Below are 20,969 nucleotides of genomic sequence, written 5' to 3' on the forward strand. Positions count from 1 at the left end.
TATTCACAATAGGCAAGATATGGAAGCAATCTAACTGTCCACTGATAGATAAATGGATAAACAAGATATATACACAATGGTGTATTACTCAGCCATAAAAAAGAATGAAACCCTGCCATTTGCAGCAACATGGATGGACCTAGCGGCTATTATGCTAAGTGAAATAAGTCAGAGAAAGACAAATACCATGTGAGTTCACTTATATGTGGAATCTGAAAAACAAGACAGAGAGTCCCATAGATAGAGAAAACAAACTGGTGGCTGCCAGAGGATAGAAGGGTGGGGAGGCGGGCAAAATGGGTGAAGAGGATGTAATGTACAGCCTAGGAAATATAGTTAATAACATTGTAATAACTTTGTATGGTGCCAGATGGTTACTTAACTTACTGTGGTGATCAATTCATAACGTATGTGAATGTCAAATCACAATGCTGTACATCTGAAATGAATATAATACTGTATGTCAACTATAGTTCAATTTAAAAAGGAAAATAAAATGTAAGACAACCTTAGTTTTAAGTTAAAATAAAATATTCAAATATACTTCAATAAAATTTTTAAAATAAGGGAATTCCCTGGTAGTCCAGTGGTTAGGACTTGGTGCTTTCACTGCTGGGGCCTGGGTTCGACCCCTTGTCAGGGAACTAAGATCCCACAAGCCATGCAGTGCAGCCAAAAAAAAATTAAATTAAAAGATAAAAATAAAATAAAATATTCAAAGTACATATCTTTTTAAATAATTTTTTTGATAATAAAAACTTTTACTGACTGTCTGTAAGACCTATATCCAAAAGTTCATAGCAGTTTAATTCATTATAGCCAGAAAATGGAAATGATCCAAATGTCCATCAGCTGGTGAATGGATAAACAAATAGATACACAATGGAATACTATTCAGCAATAAAAATGATGCCAAGAACATAGCTGAAACTCCCAAGCATTATGCCAAGTGAAAGAAGCCAAACACAAAAGACTATGCACTGTATGATCCCATTTACATTAAATTCTAGAAAAGGCAAAACAATAGTGATAGAAAGCAAATCAGTGGTTGCCAGGGGCCAAGGGTTGGTTAGAGAACAGAGGACTTACAGCAAAGGAGCATAAGAAATCATTCTGGGGTGATGGAGATGTTCTATACCATGATTGCTGTTACATGACTATTCATTTCTCAAAACTAATCAAACTGCACACTTAAAATTACTGGGTTTTATTGAAGTATATGTCAGTAAAGTTGACAAAGAACATTAAAAAAAACAATTTTATGAAAAAAGATTCTCCCTTGGCTTTGTTTCTATGAAGTTTTCAAAACAATATAAATGCATACAATATGCTTTACTTATGCTTTTTCATTATAACATAAAAGTCTGTAATCCTAGAATCACTACCAATAAATTTCTTAATGTTCTCTGGTACAGATTAAGACAAATTATACAATCACATTGTTAGTTTGTATTGCCAAGTACATTGCATAATTGATGACCAAATGTCCTTTTTACTTGAATTACATCATAAATATATGCTACTTTTCCTCATTTATACTTTTAATTTTAATGAAGTGAATCATTATTCTGATGATTCTGTTATTCTGGTGGATTTGCTTTTCTGACACGTTTAACTTCTTAAAGTGATTTACTGTCCACTATCTGTTTGTTTCTCTTTAGTGTCTTTTTTATTTTATTTATTTATTTAATTTATTTTATTTACTTATTTTTGGCTTTGTTGGGTCTTTGCTGCTGCGTGCGGGCTTTCTCTAGCTGCAGAGAGTGGGGGCTACTCTTCGTTGTGGTGCGCGGGCTTCTCGTTTTGGTGGCTTCTCTTGCTGCGGAGCACGGCTCTACGCATGTGGGCTTCACTAGTTGCGGCATGCGAGCTCAGTCGCTGTGGCTCGCGGGCTTCTCATTGTGGTGGCTTCTCTTGTTGCAGAGCACAGGCTCTAGGCGTGTGGGCTTCAGTAGTTGCAGCACACAGGCTCAGTAGTTGTGGCTCACAGGCTCTAGAGCACAGGCTCAGTAGTTATGGCGCACGGGCTTAGTTGCTCCACAGCATGTGGGATCTTCCCAGACCAGGGCTCGAACCTGTGTCCCCTGCACTGGCAGGCGGATTCTTAACCACTGTACAACCAGGGAAGCCCCTAGTGTCTTCTTTAGATAGGAGAGGTTTAAAGGTCCTAGACTCAATATTTAGATTTCTAGGTTAAATATGCTGTAAAATAAACTTACTAGTGCCAGAAGGAGACACAGAATGAAAGTGATTTACTATCATAAAAGCCTTAAGGAATACATAAAAGTAAAGCCAAAAGATAGCAAGTTGGTGACACTAAGGGACAGACCTCACCCACAAATGTGTTCTGTTTTGGCTTGCACAGTATGTTAAAAATCAAGAGATTATTCATTTAACTTTCTAGTTTCTCTTGAATATTCAGAAGCCTTGGCAATACTGGGCTCACAGTCCTAACTTACAACAATCAGCTAAAGCTCAGAAGACACTGTCCCTTTAGACAGGGCACATACTCTTTCTTTAGTCCATCCAAGCCTCTAACACTTGAGTTCACTCACTGTCACTATGTACCTGGCTACATGTATCTGAGTTTTCAAACCCTAGTTTGAAACAGTTTGAGGTTAGTGCCTCAACTAAGCATAACTGAGAGATGAAGTTAGAGTTATATGAATGGAGTTCCCCCTAAATTTGTTATGCTTAGTTCTCCTTCCAGGCAGACCAAAAAAACCTGTTCATTAAGAGTAAATGATAAGAGTCCCTCCCATCAGGAAACTTACACAAGCCTCTTAGATAGCCTCATCCACCAGAGGGCAGACAGCAGAAGCAAGAAAAACTACAATCCTGCAGCCTGTGGAACAAAAACCACATTCACAGAAAGACAGACAAGGTGAAAAGGCAGAGGGCTATGTACCAATTGAAGGAACAAGATAAAACCCCAGGAAAACAAATAAATGAAGTGGAGATACGCAACCTTCCAGAAAAAGAATTCAGAATAATGATAGTGAAGATGATCCAGGACCTCGGAAAAAGAATGGAGGCAAAGATCGAGAAGATACAAGAAATGTTTTAAAAAGACCTAAAAGAATTAAAGAGCAAAGAAACAGAGATGAATAATACAATAACTGAAATGAAAACTATACTAGAAGGAATCAAAAGCAGAATAACTGAGGCAGAAGAACAGATAAGTGACCTGGAAGACAGAATGGTGGAATTCACTGCTGTGGAACAGAATACAGAAAAAAGAATGAAAAGAAATGAAGACAGCCTAAGAGACCTCTGGGACAACATTAAACACAACAGCATTTGCATTACAGGGGTCCCAGAAGGAGAAGAGAGAGAGAAAGGACCTGAGAAAATATTTGAAGAGATTATAGTCGAAAACTTCCCTAACATGGGAAGGAAATAGCCACCCAAGGCCAGGAAGCACAGCAAGTCACATACAAGATAAACCCAAGGAGAAACTCGCCGAGACACATAGTAATCAAATTGGCAAAAATTAAAGACAATGAAAAATTACTGAAAGCAACAAGGGAAAAACGACAAATAACATACAAGGGAACTCCCATATGCTTAACAGCTGATTTCTCAGCAGAAACTCTACACTGCCAGAAGGGACTGGCATGATATACTTAAAGTGATGAAAGGGAAGAATCTATAACCAAGATTACTCTACCCGGCAAGGATCATATTCAGATTCGATGGAGAAATCAAAAGCTTTACAGACAAGCAAAAGCTAAGGGAATTCAGCACCACCAAACCAGCTGTACAACAAATGCTAAAGGAACTCCTCTAAGTGGGAAACACAAGAGAAGAAAAGGACCTACAAAAACAAACCCAAAACAATTAAGAAAATGGTCATAGGAACATACGTATCAATAATTAAATGCTCCAACCAAAAGTCACAGGCTTGCTGAACAGATACAAAAACAAGACCCATCTATATGCTGTCTACAAGAGACCCACTTCAGACCTAGGGACACGTACAGACTGAAAGTGAGGGGATGGAAAAAGATATTCCATGCAAATGGAAATCAAAAGAAAGCTGGAGTAGCAATACTCATATCAGATAAAATAGACTTTAAAATAAAGAATGTTACAAGAGACAAGGAAGGACACTACACAATGATCAGGGGATCAATCTAAGAAGACGATATAACAATTATAAATAAATATACACCCAATCGACAGTAACACAATAACGATGGGGGACTTTAACACCTCACTTACACCAACGGACAGATCATACAAAATGAAAATAAATAAGGAAACAGAAGCTTTAAATGACACAACAGAACAGATAGAGTTAATTGATATTTATAGGACATTCCATCCAAAAACAGCAGATTACACTTTCTTCTCAAGTGCGCACAGAACATTCTCCAGGATCGATCATATCTTGGGTCACAAATCAAGCCTCAGTAAATTTAAGAAAATTGAAATCATATCAAGCATATTTTCTGACCACAACACTATGAGATTAGAAATGAATTACAGGGAAAAAAACGTAAAAAACACAAACACATAGTGGCTAAACAATACGTTACTAAATAACCAAGAGATGATTGAAGAAATCAAAAAATACCTAGAGACAAATGACAATGAAAACACGACGATCCAAAACCTATGGGATGCAGCAAAAGCAGTTCTAAGAGCAAAGTTTATAGCTATACAAGCCTATCTCAAGAAACAAAAATCTCAAACAATCTAACCTTACACCTAAAGGAAGTAGAGAAAGAAGAACAAACAAAACCCAAAGTTAGCAGAAGGAAAGAAATCATAAAGATCAGAGCAGAAATAAATTAAATAGAAACAAAGAAAACAATAGCAAAGATCAATAAAACTAAAAGATGGTTCTTTGAGAAGATAAACAAAATTGATACACCATTAGCCAAACTCATCAAGAAAAAAAGGGAGAGGACTCAAATCAATAAAATTAGAAATGAAAAAGAAGTTACAACAGACACTGCAGAAATACAAAGCATCCTAAGAGACTACTACAAGCAACTCTATGCCAATAAAATGGACAACCTGGAAGAAACGGACAAATTCTTAGAAAGGTATAACATTCCAAGACTGAACCAGGAAGAAATAGAAAACATGAACAGACCAATCACAAGTAATGAAATTGAAACTGCTTAAATACCTTCCAACAAACAAAAGTCCAGGACCAGATGGCTTCACAGGTGAATTCTATCAAACACTTACAGAAGAGCTAACAGCCATCCTTCTCAAACTCTTCCAAAAAATTGCAGAGGAAGGAACACTCCCAAACTCATTCTATGAGGCCACCATCACCCTGATACCAAAACCAGACAATGATACTACAAAACAAGAAAATTACAGACCAATATCACTGATGAATATAGATGCAAAAATCCTCAACAAAATACTAGCAAACAGAATCCAACAACACATTAAAAGGATCATACACCATGATCAAGTGGGATTTATCCCAGGGATGCAAGGATTCTTCAATATATGCAATCAATCAATGTGATACACCATAATAACAAACTGAAGAATATAAACCATATGATCACCTCAATAGATGCAGAAAAAGCTTTTGACAATATTCAACACCCATTTATGATGAAAACTCTCCAGAAAGTGAGCATAGAGGGAACCTACCTCAACATAATAAAGGCCATACACGACAAACCCACAGCAAACATCATTCTCAATGGTGAAAAACTGAAAGCATTTCCTCTAAGATCAGGAACAAGACAAGGATGTCCACTCTCACCACTATTATTCAACATAGTTTTGGAAGTCCTAGCCACGGCAATCAGAGAAGAAAAAGAAATAAAAGGAATACAAATTGGAAAAGAAGAAGTAAAACTGTCACTGTTTGCAAATGACATGATACTATACATAGAGAATCCGAAAAATGCCACCTGAAAACTACCAGAGTTAATCAATGAATTTGGTAAAGTTGCAGGATACAAAATTAATGCACAGAAATCTCTTGCATTCCTATACACTAATGATGAAAAATCTGAAAGAGAAATTAAGGAAACACTCCCATTTACCACTGCAACAAAAAGAATAAAATACCTAGGAATAAACCTACCTAGGGAGACAAAAGACCTCTATGCAGAAAACTATAAGACACTGATGAAAGAAATTGAAGATGATACCAACAGATGGAGAGATATACCATGTTCTTGGATTGGAAGAATCAATATTGTGAAAATGACTATACTACCCAAAGCAATCTACAGATTCAACGTAATCCCTATCAAATTACCAATGGCATTTTTTACAGAACTAGAACAAAAAATCTTAAAATTTGTATGGAGACACAAAAGACCCCGAATAGCCAAAGAAGTCTTGAGGGAAAAAAATGGAGTGGGAGGAATCAGGCTCTGTGACTTCAGACTATACTACAAAGCTACAGTAATCAAGACAATATGGTACTGGCACAAAAACAGAAACATAGATCATTGGAACAAGATAGAAAGCCCAGAGATAAACCCATACACCTATGGTCAACTAATCTATGACAAAGGAGGCAAGGATATACAATGGAGAAAAGACAGTCTCTTCAATAAGTGGTGCTGGGAAAACTGGACAGCTACATGTAAAAGAATGAAATTAGAACATGCCCTAACACCATACACAAAAATAAACTCAAAATGGATTAGAGACCTAAATGTAAGACCGGACACTATAAAACTCTTAGAGGAAAACATAGGAAGAACACTCTTTGACATAAATCACAGCAAGATCTTTTTTGATCCACCTCCTAGAGTAATGGAAATAAAAAACAAAAATAAACAAATGGGACCTAATGAAACTTCAAAGCTTTTGCACAGCAAAGGAAACTATAAACAAGATGAAAAGACAACCCTCGGAATGGGAGAAAATATTTGCAAACAAATCAACAGACAAAGGACTAATCTCCAAAATATATAAACAGCTCATGCAGCTCAATATTAAAAAAACAAACAACCCAATGCAAAAATGGGCAGAAGACCACAATAGACATTTCTCCAAAGGAGACATACAGATGGCCAAGAAGCACATGAAAAGCTGTTCAACATCACTAATTATTAGAGAAATGCAAATCAAAACTACAATGAGGTATCACTTCACACCAGTTAGAATGGGCATCATCAGAAAATCTACAAACAACAAATGCTGCACAGGATGTGGAGAAAAGGGAACCCTCTTGCACTGTTGGTGGGAATATAAATTGATTCAGCCACTATGGAGAACAGTATGGAGGTTCTTTAAAAATCTAAAAGGAGGGCGCTTCCCTGGTGGTGCAGTGGTTGAGAGTCCACCTGCTGGTGCAGGGGACACGGGTTCGTGCCCCGGTCCGGGAAGATCCCACATGCCGCGGAGTGGCTGGGCCCGTGAGCCATGGCCGCTGAGGCTGCACATCCGGAGCCTGTGCTCCCCAACGGGAGAGGCCACAACAGTGGGAGGCCCGCGTACCACAAAAACAAACAAACAAACAAAAAAAACAACTAAAAATAGAATTACCATATGATCCAGCAATCCCACTACTGGGCATATACCCAGAGAAAACCATAATTCTAAAAGACACAGGCACCCCAATGTTCATTGCAGCACTATTTACAATAGCCAGGTCATGGAAGCAACCTAAATGCCCATCGACAGACGAATGGATAAAGAAGATGTGGCATATATATACAATGGAATATTACTCAGCCATAAAAGGAATGAAATTGGGTCATTTGTTGAGACGTGGATGGATCTAGAGACTGTCATACAGAGTGAAATAAGTCAAAAAGAGAAAAACAAAGATCGTATATTAACGCATGTAGGTGGAACCTAGAAAAATGGTACAGATGAACCGGTTTGCAGGGCAGAAGTTGAGACACAGATGTAGAGAACAAACGTATGGACACCAAGCGGGGAAAGCTGCAGGTGGGGGTGGGGATGGTCGTGTGATGAATTGGGTGATTGGGATTGACATGTATACACTGATGTGTATAAAATTGATGACTAATAAGAACCTGCTGTATAAAAAAATAAAATTCAAAAATTTTTTTAAAAAGAGTAAATGGTAAGAATGCATACGTTCTACTGTAGAAAGCAAAATGTATACTGAATGCTGATAATGTGGTACAGTGTGTAATGAAATTATAAGCAATTTAGTATATTTCCATGCTAAGCACAAACCCAGATTCCAGAGCTCTATTCATTATGTTCACTAATGTAAGAAAGCCAGTTCATGCGCAAAACTAAAGCAACAAGAACAAACAAAGCATCTTTATTTCTCTACCATAAAACTGAGCCTTTTCATATAATACATGAAGAGCACATGAAATATACTGAAGGTTTTAGCAAAAGGTTAAAATAAAATATAGCAATATGTTAGGAAGCAAATAGGAATATAATTATAAGGATTCATTATTAGCTATAACGATTATTATTCATCTCACTTATTTAATGAAAAGGGAAACCATCTTTTGCCACAACTTTGAGGTACTTGATGAGATAGATACCTCTTTTTTTTTCTTTTTTTTTGTGGTACGCGGGCCTCTCACTGTTGTGGCCTCTCCCGTTGTGGAGCACAGGCTCCGGACATGCAGGCTCAGTGGCCATGGCTCACGGGCCCAGCTGCTCCGCGGCATGTGGGATCTTCCCGGACCGGGGCACGAACCCGTGTCCCCTGCGTCGGCAGGCGGACTCTCAACCACTGCGCCACCAGCGAAGCCCAGATACATCTTTTTAGTCACCAAAGCAAAGTTTGCAGAGTCCTAGATACAAAGAACAATAAGTTAACAGATAATCTAACAGACTTACCCGTTCTGCAGATGCCTCATCCCCTGGCAGACACGCAGCAGCAGCAGCAGCAGCAGCACAAGCTATTTCCATCACAGTGGAGCTGGTAGGAGCATCAGTAGTGGATGAAGATCTGGGTCGGCAGGACTGCATAACAGTTGCCATCTCCTGGCCAGATTTCCTGTTGATTTGGGGACTTCCCTTTGGGGCCTCTGGCTTGCCCCGCCTACTATGCAAGCTCGTCCCTCTCTTCATCTTGGGTGGCACTCGGATCTGCTGCAGGACACGATTCAGAGCTGTGGGGTGGGTGGGGACACCATCAATCTCAGCACACGCGTTCTGGCTTTCTAGATCCATTTCGGGTTCTGGATCTGCCTGAATTTGTTGCACATCATGTGGAGACACTGATGACCTCCTGCGCTGGTGCTGGAAGAGATGCTTCAAGCCTTGGCCAATCACATTAATGTTCTCCAAAGCATTGTGGGTCATTTTAGACAACTTTTGTTCTGATTCTGTCTGCTTTCTGGCCTCTGCATCTTGGGATCTGCCTCCAGGATCAGGGTCCTCAAATAACTGTTCACTGCCCGAAGGCTCCATCAGTAGACTTAATACGATTATTTGCAAACTCAAAAATTTTTAAACACACCAAGGCTGTCAAATTAGGTAGGCATTGCTTCAACAGTAACTACACATGCAGCTTTGAGACGAAGGCTTCATGCCTATCTAATGTTAAAAAAGAAAAGAAAAAAAAAAAAAGAACCTCATATTATAAATCCATGCAGAAACTCCAGGGTTAAAACAAAGAAAAACATGCCACTAGCCAAACAATTAAGCAATCTTTAATCAGAAGATTAAAAGATAGTTTTCCAGATAGTGGGTAATGATTATCTTCTAGAATAGGAGAAAAAGCTCAGAAACAAGTACACAGGAAATGAAAAGAGCAACGTTTTAAAAAATCCTACAAGTTTCAATATGAAGAAGAACTGAATACTAGAGGAGTCATCTTGGAATGGAAACCATAATATTTAAGAGAACAGCCATTACTTGGGGAATAAGGGAGAACAGAGCACAGAGCATTCAATATATACAGTCTTGCTGAGGCAATTTAAATTATTCCTCTCATTCAAAATCACAATTATCTGTACGCTAAAGCTCAGTAGAGTAAATTCAAAGAATAATAGTGAGAAGTGAATATCCCAACCTAACTATATGTGGATTTTAATGGAAAAGAGGAATTTCTGGTTAACTTTCATACTCATCAAGGTCACTGGCAACTAGAAGTGATAGGTTTGCTCTTTTGAGAAGAAAATGTAAATTAAAATCTTATAAGTTGAATTCTCTGCTGAAGCCCAAATGACCTTTTGGCACCATATGAGTGAATGATCCAGAGAGAATCTGTCTTCAGAGAGACTAAAGCTTTGCTCAGTACCAGCTATCAAGATAAGATACTCAAAGAAATGCCTTTCTTTGAACAGTGTCAACCCTGACAGAGGCTTCCCATACACAGTCAGTCCTCCATATCCACAGGTTCCACATCTGCAGATTTAACCAATCTCAGATGGAAAATATTGGGGGTGGGGGAGTTCCAGAATGTTCCAAAAAGCAGAACCTGAATTTGCCATGTGCCCAGCAACTATTTATATAGCATTTACATTGCATCTATAACTATTTTTATAGCATTTACATAGTATTAGGTATTATAAATACTCTAAAGATGATTTAAAGTATATGGGAGGATGTGCATAGTTATATGCAAATACTATGCCATTTTATATAAAGGACTTGAGCATCTGAGGATCTCTGTATTTGCAGGGGTCCTGGAACCAATCCTCCAAGGATACCAAGGGACAACTGTATTCACAAAAATTCAAAAGCAAAGAAGTGACACAGTAACCAGCTATGACTAAAAGTAGAGAAAAAGAAAGGTCAAATAGCAACCACATACCAATATTAAATGCAGGAAATTAAAAGGAAGATGAAACTAAGAGATGCAAGGTCAGCACAATTGCCATGGTTACAGAAATCACATGCCAAAAAAAGGGAGGGGGATGGTAAGGATGAGAGTTTTCAAAGCAGAAAGTGTGTTTTTTTTTAATTGAGTTTCTGCAAATATATAAAACAAAATTGTATTAATGTACAGAACCTGCTAGGGAGGGCAAAATATGGTGTAGGAAGGTCTTTATTTCCATATTTTACCTCAGACTTTCATTCAAACAGCTTTAAAACTCCCTACACTACACCAAGTACTTTGAACAGTCTAAGTCACTACTAGTGAAGCACCTAAGGCGGTCACGTTCTGGGGATATGCAGACCCCTGGCCACCAAGTAGCAATCTAAAAGGCATAAATTAGCTGGATTTAAGAGTTCACTGTGACCTCCAGGCTACTAGAGGTCAAAGGGACAGGAATGCAAACCCACTAGACCTTTCTTCCTGGTAACTACTCTCAGAAGACCTTCTCATCATGTATATGGACATTGTCATTGTGGCTCTGCTGACCATATTCTTTCATGCCTATTTTCCCATCTGCTAACCTCTTCATGACTCAGGAGAGTAAACTGTGCTGACAGGGTTAAAGACCTTTGTCTCTCACCAGTACCTTCCTACTGTCTAAATACCACAAAATTCTTTGCTCCCAAACTAAGCAAATGAGTAGGAGCCATGAGAATGGGAAATTTCACGGCCTTTCACTCAAATTCTTTGTGGCCACACCGAAATCTTGCCACACCACTGGGGGCCTCCTACCTTTTTCCTGACTGTGTATTGCTTTATATTTCCTTTTCCCTTTTCAAAAGCCAAGAAAGAGGCCCTTAATCCTTACTAGATTAACAACTGTCTTGGCTTGTACTGGAGTTTTCTGTGGCTCCTTGTGGGGAAAAATGTTGCCAATAGTGTATGTGTTTAATTATCCTCATCTTCTCTCAAGAGTTTGTAGCACAGACTAATAGTTATTGAATTATTTTCACTCTGCAAAGCATTAAGCTTCTCAGAGAAAAAGGGCTATGTAACCAAGATAATCCAGTAACAGTGTATATCAAGTAATCTCTTCTTCCACTGTGAAAGCAGCAGGCTGATAATGAGGAAGTAATTTACTTTTTTTCTTATTTATATTGCATTAGCTAAATAATACAACTGATTTTTTTTTGGTTGATTTTGAAAGTAAATATGTAAAATAAGCTTCTCCCATGAGAATAAAAGATACCATGAAGAGAGGAATGGTGTCAAAGTTAGCTGGAAAACCAAATGACCCACTTGTCTCATATATAAACATAGCAGGAATTTATTACTCAGCAAATCAGTTTCAATTTAACCAATCTCAGATGGAAAATATTGGGGGTGGGGGAGTTCCAGAATGTTCCAAAAAGCAGAACCTGAATTTGCCATGTGCCCAGCAACTATTTATATAGCATTTACATTGCATCTATAACTATTTTCATAGCATTTACATAGTATTAGGTATTATAAATACTCTAAAGAGTATTATAAACTAATCAGGTAGTCACCTGCTTCTTATTTTTTAAAAAATGGAGAATCTGGTATATTTTAAATGTCAGTAACTTCATTTGAGATTTCACTAGCATGTCTACATTATTTATTTTCAAATAATTCAAAATGATCAATTACAAGGAAATGCCAGCATGTCTAGGAAAACCTAGAAATAAAGTGTTAATTTTCAAGCCAGAGCTTGCACAGGATAGCGACATAGCTGCAAAGATTACCTAGAAGAAGAGTAATAAATTCTGGGATTTCTAAAGGCAAAACATATATTAATGATACTAACAGAAGCTTACTTAACATGGAACACTAAAGAAACTTAATTGAGCTTTGAACATCAAGTTGTTAGACAAGAATTTTTAAAAACAACCTGTTGCACTGATTATAAAATGTAATCTGGTACTTGTACCTATCATCTGCATTACTGCTGTGACATCAACACAAACAAGAAATATTTCTTGTCCAAAAAAAAAAAAAGAAAAAGAAAGAAATATTTCTTGTCAAATACTGTGAAACTTGGTAAAACTTTCTGTAGGCCAAGAAAAAATCTTGAAGGCCACCTTTTAATTTGTGACAAATATTAAGGAAGGTCAAATGCTATGCCAAAAATACCAAAGACAGTAATGCTATAATAATTAATTATATAAAACTTGTGACAGTAAGAAAAGCAAGCACTAAAGGAATTCAATAATGTGAAAGTTTTTTAGAACTCCCCTATTTTCTTCTGTAAGACAGTAGTAAAATTCAAATCAATAGTAACTGTTGCTCAGTTTATAAAATTTCCCAAATAACCATATTGAGATCTCTGGTTTAACACAAACAAGTACAACAGTAAAGCTAAGTGTGCTTTCGAAAGAAGGAAATGTTAGCTTCTCTTTTATTCATTCAGCTTCTCTGAAAAGTAAAGTTCTTTTAGTAAGCCAGAGGAAATGGGTAAAGAGCAAAGGGAACAAAAGGACATGGGAGAAAGGGGGCGGGGGAAGGGGTGAAAAGTGGGGAAAAAAGAGGAAGAAAACCGGTAGCCACCAACAAACCAGGTATTTCAGATAACTTTGTTAAATTCTCAGAATTTTAAAGAATTTTTCTACAACAGTTTTGCAAAAAAATTCCAAATTATATATGAATTATCTTTCTTTTTTTCCTTTAAGTTTTTCTTCCCAACTGTTTAGTTTTTGTGATAGATATGGTGACCAAAGCTTTCTGGTCTGGCTATGAACCAAGTTATTTCACTGATGATAAAGAGTTGGATACTTGCCTTTATCACTCTTCCTCAAGCACTTCTAAGGTGTTCTGGAATCCTTTTAGGAAAAGCTGAAAAGCAAACATTAAGAAATACAAAGTGAGAAACTTACAAGACAGAAACATCTATATAAACAAAGAAAAGTAAGTATACACATAACAAAATGTTAACACTTATCTCTCACTGGTGGGAGTAGGGTAATTTTTTCTAGTGTTTTTTAGTATTTTCTAATTTTGCAAAGGTATAATAAAAAACTGTAATCAAGGAAAAATACCTTGGGAAAAAAAGAAACTTGTCAATACTTAAAAAAGAAAGTGGCGTGTTTTATAAATAGCAATGAATATTTTTACACTATGATACTGAATTAGGAATGGATATTCCATTAATTCTGATCTTAAAGTAACATGAAATGCAAAACAAGTACATACATGAAAAACAGCATAATTTTATAAGCAAATATTTTTCAAGTAGCTTCCAATTGTCTACCTGCAATTTTATATTTAAAAGCAACTCTTAAAAACTATATCTACCCTGAACAATTGAGGCTCAAGATGCACCAAAATTGAAAATTTCCTGGAAAACAAGTTTCTGACAGCCATTACCAGAGAAGCAATTTACCTAGGCACATATTTGGGGGGCATCTGCTTTGTGCTCAGCATTATACAGACCAAATAACGTATCCTATCTTACCCTCAAGGAACTCACAATCTAGGATGGAAAGTAAGATTTACATACTTGCAACTTAAGAAAAACAGCACAAAACAACATAATTAAGTGCTAAACTGTGGGAGGAAAACTGTGATTACCATCAGAAGCAGAAGATTAGTTAGATTAGATTTGTCCAGAAAAGCTTCAAGAAGGAGAAAGAAGCTTTAATGAAGGATGAGAAGATGGATGAATAAGCAGGAAGATATAGGCCAAGATTCCCAGCTAGAGAGCAGTAAACACAGCACAGATCAGTAAATACAGTATACGTTTGGGGGCTAGTGAAGAGGCCAGATGCCTGTACTGGTGGATACTCATTTCTGAGTCATCTGGAGAACTAAGTGGCTGGTGGGCAGATGTGAATGGAGGATTTTCCATCTTTAAACTTTTTCTACCTTTTGAATTTTGTACTTTATGACTATTATTATGTTGAGAAAAAATAAACTTACATATTTGAAAAAAAGAAAGCAAATACATGTTAAATGTTTTAATCTCTAGGGTAAACATTTAAAAATAGTAGAAGAGTATATAACTACTAGGCTAATAGAAAGGAAAAGTAGAATTAAAATACCCAAATAAATGCAAAAAGGCGGGAAAGCAAGATCACAGATAAGTAGAACATATAAAAAGCAAAATATAAGATGTCAACTGTAAACCCAAATATTCCAGTAATTACATTAAAAGTAAGTGGACCAAAAGAAAAAAATCATTGTACTAAATAAAAAACAGGGAATTGGTGGTCCGGTGGTTAGGACTTGGTGCTTTCACTGCAGTTGTCCGGGTTCAATCCCTGGTCTAGGAACTAAGATCCCACAAGCTGCGCAGCATGGCCAAAAAAAAAAAAAATTTCAATCTTATGGTGTCTAAAAGAATCACACCAAAAATATAGAGAACAATTAAAATAAAACGTATGGAAAAGGTCACACAAACATAAACTAAACAAAAGCTGCTCTAGCTTTATTAATAGTACTCAAAGTAGATTATAATGCAAAAAGCGTTAACAGAGGAGTAATTCAAAGGATTAAATGTAGAATTCATCAGGAAGACATAATTTAAAATTTGTATGCATGCAATAACATAGCCTCCAAATACATAAAGCACAACTTAGCAGAACTACAAGGAGAAGTGAAATATATCCATAATCATAATGGGGAAATTTTTAACATCTATCTCAGTAATTGATAGACTAAATGACCTAAATAGGAGGAAATAAAGAGATAAATATAGATTTGAATAGCATGGTTAACAAACTGGAACTAAACAGACATATATATAACACAGCACCCAGTAACTGCAGAATAAATACTCTATCAAGCACAGAGAGATCACTTACAAAAACTGATCCATATGCTGAGCACTAAGGCAAGTTTCACAAGTTATTCTGACCACAATGTGGATTCCTAAGGTTTAGAAAGAGTAGATGAAACCACATTCTCCCCACCACCCACACCGTCTCCTGACCCAACCTGTCGGCAATACAGATGGGATGAAGCAATACCGAGGCTGGACAAGCACCCAAAACCCTAAAAGAGAGAAACCTTTCTCTCTAACCAAAGGAAATACAGCCCCAAGAGCATGAAAGAATCCCATTGCGGTCAGGAAGATTAAACCACAAATTATGATAAATTGCTGAAGACTGAATGTGGGCTAGCATGAGAGTGTAAAGTCTCTGCGGGCTGCAATCAGGAGAGTTTCCACCCTATTACAGGCTTTTCCTCCAGAAACCCCAAAAGGCTCTCTAATGCGGGGGCGGGGGGGAGGGGATCTGAGAAAATGCAAAGAAAGTTCCTCATCCCTGCCCCCACCTCTGTGGAGCTTGGCAGCCAATGCCAATCAGCCCAGATCTATTTCCCCTATCTCCCTATGGAATGAAAGATTTAATCTGCAAGAAAAAAAAAAATCACCAAGGCCTGTACCCTGAGAACACTGGCAGAATCTCACTATAGCTGGAAGAAAGAAAAGGAGACTACACCCAATCTTCACTATTTCTCTAAAGTAACAATCTTAATACAGGGGGAAAGGGCTTTAAAAACTTTAACTTAGGGACTTCCCTGGTGGTCCAGTGGTTAAGACTCCACACTTCCATTGCAGGGGGCATGGGATGGATCCCTGGTTGGGGAACTAAGATCCTGTGGTATGGCCAAAAAAATAAAATAAAATAAAATAAAATACAGGGGCAGAGAAGGCTGCTTTAAATAGAAAATTCAAATAAAGAATAAACCATTATTGGTTAAAATCTATTTAAAAAAAAAACTTTGCCTTAAAAAAAGGGGGGGGGGTGGTGTTAGAAAACCTAACCCAGATGCAGCAGTTGGGGAAAAACAAGGACGGGGAACAACTCCACTCCTAGAAGTAGAAAGTTTTATGAAGGCCACAGCTCCAAGATCCAGGTTCTAGTGCCTGCCAAAATCTGAGGTTTAACAAACCACCACAGAACTCCCCCCACCCTCCACTACCAGGCTAATAAGCTTTGAGTAAAAATAACAATGGAATATAGCTGCAAAGGACGAACTCACTGTGTGAAACAGCACAAAGGGAAAACCCAAAGCCAAGCAGGGAGATAAGAGACACTAGGGAAATCTGAAGTCTCTGGTTTCCATGGCAACAACAAATGTCAACTCTGGTAACCATAGCAATAATAATGTTTAAACATAGCTCAACCCCTAACAGATTAATTCAAATTCCACCCTAAAGGACTAGCAGAAGGAAACTTGCAGTGTTCTCCAAGCATATCAGATATTTACCTCAGTACTTCCTGTTCTATACAAAATGGTCACGTTTCAACAAGAAATTATGAAGCATGCCAAAGGCAGTAATAAAAACACAGTTTGAGGAAACAAAGCAATTATCAGAACTAGATTCAGACATGATATAGATTTTAGAGTTATCAGGGAATTTAAAACATGATTAATATAGTGAAGACTCTAATGGAAAAGGTAGACAACATGCAAGATCAGATAGGTAATTTCAGAGAGACATGGAAATAAGAAAAAATCAAGTGGAAAAAACATGGTAATAAATAACAAATGCTTCTGACAAGCTTATTAGTAGATTTGAAACAGCTAAAAAAAGAATCAGTGAACTTGAAGACCGGCTAATAGAAATTGCTCAAACTGAAATGTAAGGAAGAAAAAGAATAGGAAAATAAAACAGAAAAAAAACATCCAAGAACTGTGGGAAAATATCAAACCGTGTAACACTCAGAGTGCCTGGAGAAGAAAGAACAGAGCAGAAGAAATATTTGAATGGCCAAGAACTTACCAAAATTAGTAACAAGACACCAAACTACAGACTTAAAAAGGTCCAAAAACATCAAACAGGATAAATAACAAAAAAACAAAAACAAAAAAACTAAGCATATCATATTCAAATCGCTGAAAGGCAAAGAGAAAATCTTGAAGGCAGTCAGAGAGGGGAAAACATATTATATACAGAGGAACAGGATAAGGATTATAATAAGCTTCTTGTCAGCAACTGTGCAAGCAAGATGATACTGGAGTAGCAACTTTAAAATGTAAGAAAAAACTGCCAAACCAGTATTCTATATCCAGTGAAAATATCCTTCATAAATGAAGAGGAAATAAGGACTTTCCCAATGTAAGCTGGTGCAGCCACTATGGAAAACAGTATGGAGGTTCCCTAAAAAACTAAAAATAGAGTTGCCATACGATCCAGCAATCCCACTCCTGGGCATATGCCCAGAGAAAACTCTAATTAAAAAAGATACATGCACCCCAATATTCATAGCAGCACTAGTTACAATAGCCAAGACATGGAAGCAACCTAAATGTCCATCAACAGATGAATGGTTGAAGAAGATGTGGTATTATGTATACAATGGACTACTACTCAGCCATAAAAAAGAATGAAATAAACTTATTTACAAGACAGAAACAGACTCACAGACAGAGAAAACAAACTTACGCTTGCCAAAGCGGAAAGGGGGTAGGGATAAACTGGGACTTTGTGCTTAACAGATACATACTACTATATATAAAACAGATAAACAAGGCCTACTGTATACCACAGGGAGCTATGTTCAATATCTTGTAATAACCTAAAATGGAAAAGAATCTGAAAAAGAATAGATATATGTGTGTGTGTGTTTGTGTGTGTGTGCATAACTGAATCACTTTGCTGTACACCTGAAACTAACACAACGCTGTAAATCAACTATACTTCAATTTTTTTTAAATCCTGATTTCAAATTTCTTACATCATCAAGCAGTCACAATACATCATTCAAAAGAAAAAGGAAAAAACACTCATAATAAACATATAACATATGTTACATTTCAATACGCCTTCAGAATGTCAAATTTTGCTCAACTGCCGCAGAGCCAGTCGTAAATCTCTCTAGAGTAAATGGATGAACACAAAGTTTAGAAATGAAACTTCATCATGTTTTTCAGATTTTAAAAAAGTCTCTAACTTATGCTCTTTCTCCTTCACTGTAGGTCATTTGAGATGGTTTCAATGGTAACACATACTTTATGCTTTGCTACACTGCAAATTTATTCAACAGTTCTATTCTTGAAGTCATTATTTCTTCTCATGCTTCTATTTTATAAGGGACAACATTTTTCCAGCTACCTCCTAAGGGGATTTGTGATTTAGCAACATCTTTTCCCAGCCCAGTCATTCACACTCAAAACAAATCTTTCTCTTGAGACAGAAATGAGAAAGATATAATCAAGGAAATTCAATAGACATTTACTACTTTGAAAAATGTAATCTCTTCAGTCAGAAATATAGTTTTATCACACTTCCTTGAGTTTATTCAATAAATATGGCCAAAGCAAGAGGACCTTACAGTGACTACAAAGAACAGGTAGTTACAGCGCCTTAGCTTAAACTGTTCTGTGAATGAATGAACACGCAAACATGAGAATACAAAATACTAAGATACAGTGTTTCATTAAAGTGAGAAATATGGTCAAAGTGAGACTGCCCAGTGAGTAGTTGATAACTGCTAGACAGCAAATGCACTGGCAGACTCTATCTGATGTATTTTGGAACTATGGAGTCTATTTAAGGCTTGGATCTTCCAGGGGGGAAGGCTTGGACAATAAGTTGCATTTAATTTCAATTTCAACTCTTAGCACTGTAGCAGCTACGCAGCTTCCTCCAGCAACATGGACGTGAGCTGAGCAAGGTTCCTACAACAGCTTGGACACAGCTTGTGGGACCTAGGGTGGGCAAAAAAAAGACCCTGTCTTCCAAATATCACAGATCTATGCCCTGATCACTGATTATTGCTTCTGATCACAAAGCTGCAAAGAGACAGGTGCCCATTTTTGTTGCACCTTACCTCCCCACCACCTCGCACCACCCTGTAGTTGCAAGGCCCTCCCTCTCCAGCTAAGTGACTTCCAAGGGATTTATTTAAAGGACTGGTTTCCTGTTCTCCCAATCCTTCTCCCCGCCTCCTTTCCCCCCTATCGGGAGCAAGACCCTAAAGACTAGGACATTCGAAAGCAACTGCATACACATTCTTCTCAAGTTCACATGGGACACCTTCCAGGACAGACCATACATTAGCTCACAAATTCCTAGAAACACAAAATCTACCAAGACTAAATCAAGAAGAAATAGAAAGGGACTTCCCTGGTGGCGCAGTGGCTAAGAATCCGCCTGCCAATGCAGGGGACACGGGTTCGAGCCCTGGTCCGGGAAGATCCCACATGCCGCAGAGCAACTAAGCCCGTGTGCCACAACTACTGAGCCTGCACTCTAGAGCCCACGAGCCACAACCACTGAAGCCCGCGTGCCTAGAGCCCGTGCTCCACAACAAGAGAAGCCACCGCAATGAGAAGCCCACGCACCACAACGAAGAGTAGCCCCCGCTCGCCACAACTACAGAAAGCCCGCGCACGTGCAGCAACAAAGACCCAACACAGCCATAAATAAATAAATAAAATTTTTTTTTTAAAAAAAAAGAGGAAATAGGAAAATAGACCTATAAAGAGTAAGGAGATTGAATCAGTAATCAAAAATCTCCTGACAAATAAAAGCCCTGACTTGATTTGTTTCACTGGTCAATTCTACCAAGCATTTAAAGAAGAACTAATACCAATCTTTCTTAAACTTTTCCAAAAAATTGAAGAGGAGGGAATACTTCCTAATCATCCTATGAAGCCAGCATTACTGATACCAAAACCAGACAAAACCACCTCAAGAAGAGAAAACAACAGGGTTATTATCATAACCCTTATGATAATATTGAGACATTTTTTGCCTTTTTCACTTTCACCCTCTCATGAGGATAACGTGACGTTCTCATGGCTCTTAGGGCTAATGGGATATAAGAATCTAGCTGTCTTGTATGAAGTCAAACATTAAAGAGATTGGCACAAATGTAAAATAATCCTACTCTTATTAAATATTATTTTAGAAAATGACGTGTTATTCATATTAACATGTAATGGGTTTATTACTTTTTAAATTAATTAAATATTCTTTAAAATCTGTTTTGATTGCTAATACAGTAAATATCAATAAACATAATCCAAATAAACAAAAGCTTTTTGGGGTCCTCAATAATCTAAGTATAAAGGAGGCCTAATACCAGTTTAATACTGGTCTAACTCACAAAAGTTAAAGAATGACTGAGGAATCGTCCCAAATTAAAGGAGACTATACGGACTCTGCCCTGGATCTTGGACCGGGAAACAAAAGAAAAGATAATTGGCAAAATTTGAACAGGATTTATAGGTTAGATAACAGTATTGTATTGATGTTCACTTCCTGATTTTGGTAATTGTACTGTGATCAATA

The 20,969-nt window shown here is 37.4% G+C and overlaps 1 protein-coding gene across 8 annotated transcripts in view; it reads right to left on the minus strand.

Moving 5' to 3' along the window:
- The window catches only part of TMCC1 (transmembrane and coiled-coil domain family 1), a 221,227-nt gene that overhangs the window by 151,551 nt on the left and 48,707 nt on the right, over nt 1-20,969 (minus strand). For 7 of the 8 annotated variants that reach the window (XR_003796691.1, XM_029242590.1, XM_029242591.1 and 4 more), the window contains 2 exons: nt 13,503-13,558; nt 8,776-9,477 (listed from right to left, as the gene is read on the minus strand). Coding sequence is in view for 6 of the 8 variants with exons in the window: in XM_029242590.1 (XP_029098423.1) it covers nt 8,776-9,351 (576 nt within the window). In the remaining 2 variants the exon portion in view is untranslated. Of the gene's footprint in view, nt 1-387; nt 440-8,474; nt 9,478-13,502; nt 13,559-20,969 lie in introns of those variants that run through there. The other variant, XM_029242599.1, reaches the window with a different exon arrangement.

Source organism: Monodon monoceros, unplaced genomic scaffold (assembly GCF_005190385.1).
Source record: "Monodon monoceros isolate NGI ecotype Baffin Bay Population unplaced genomic scaffold, NGI_Narwhal_1 Super_Scaffold_3, whole genome shotgun sequence".
Taxonomy (NCBI): Eukaryota; Metazoa; Chordata; class Mammalia; order Artiodactyla; family Monodontidae; genus Monodon; species Monodon monoceros.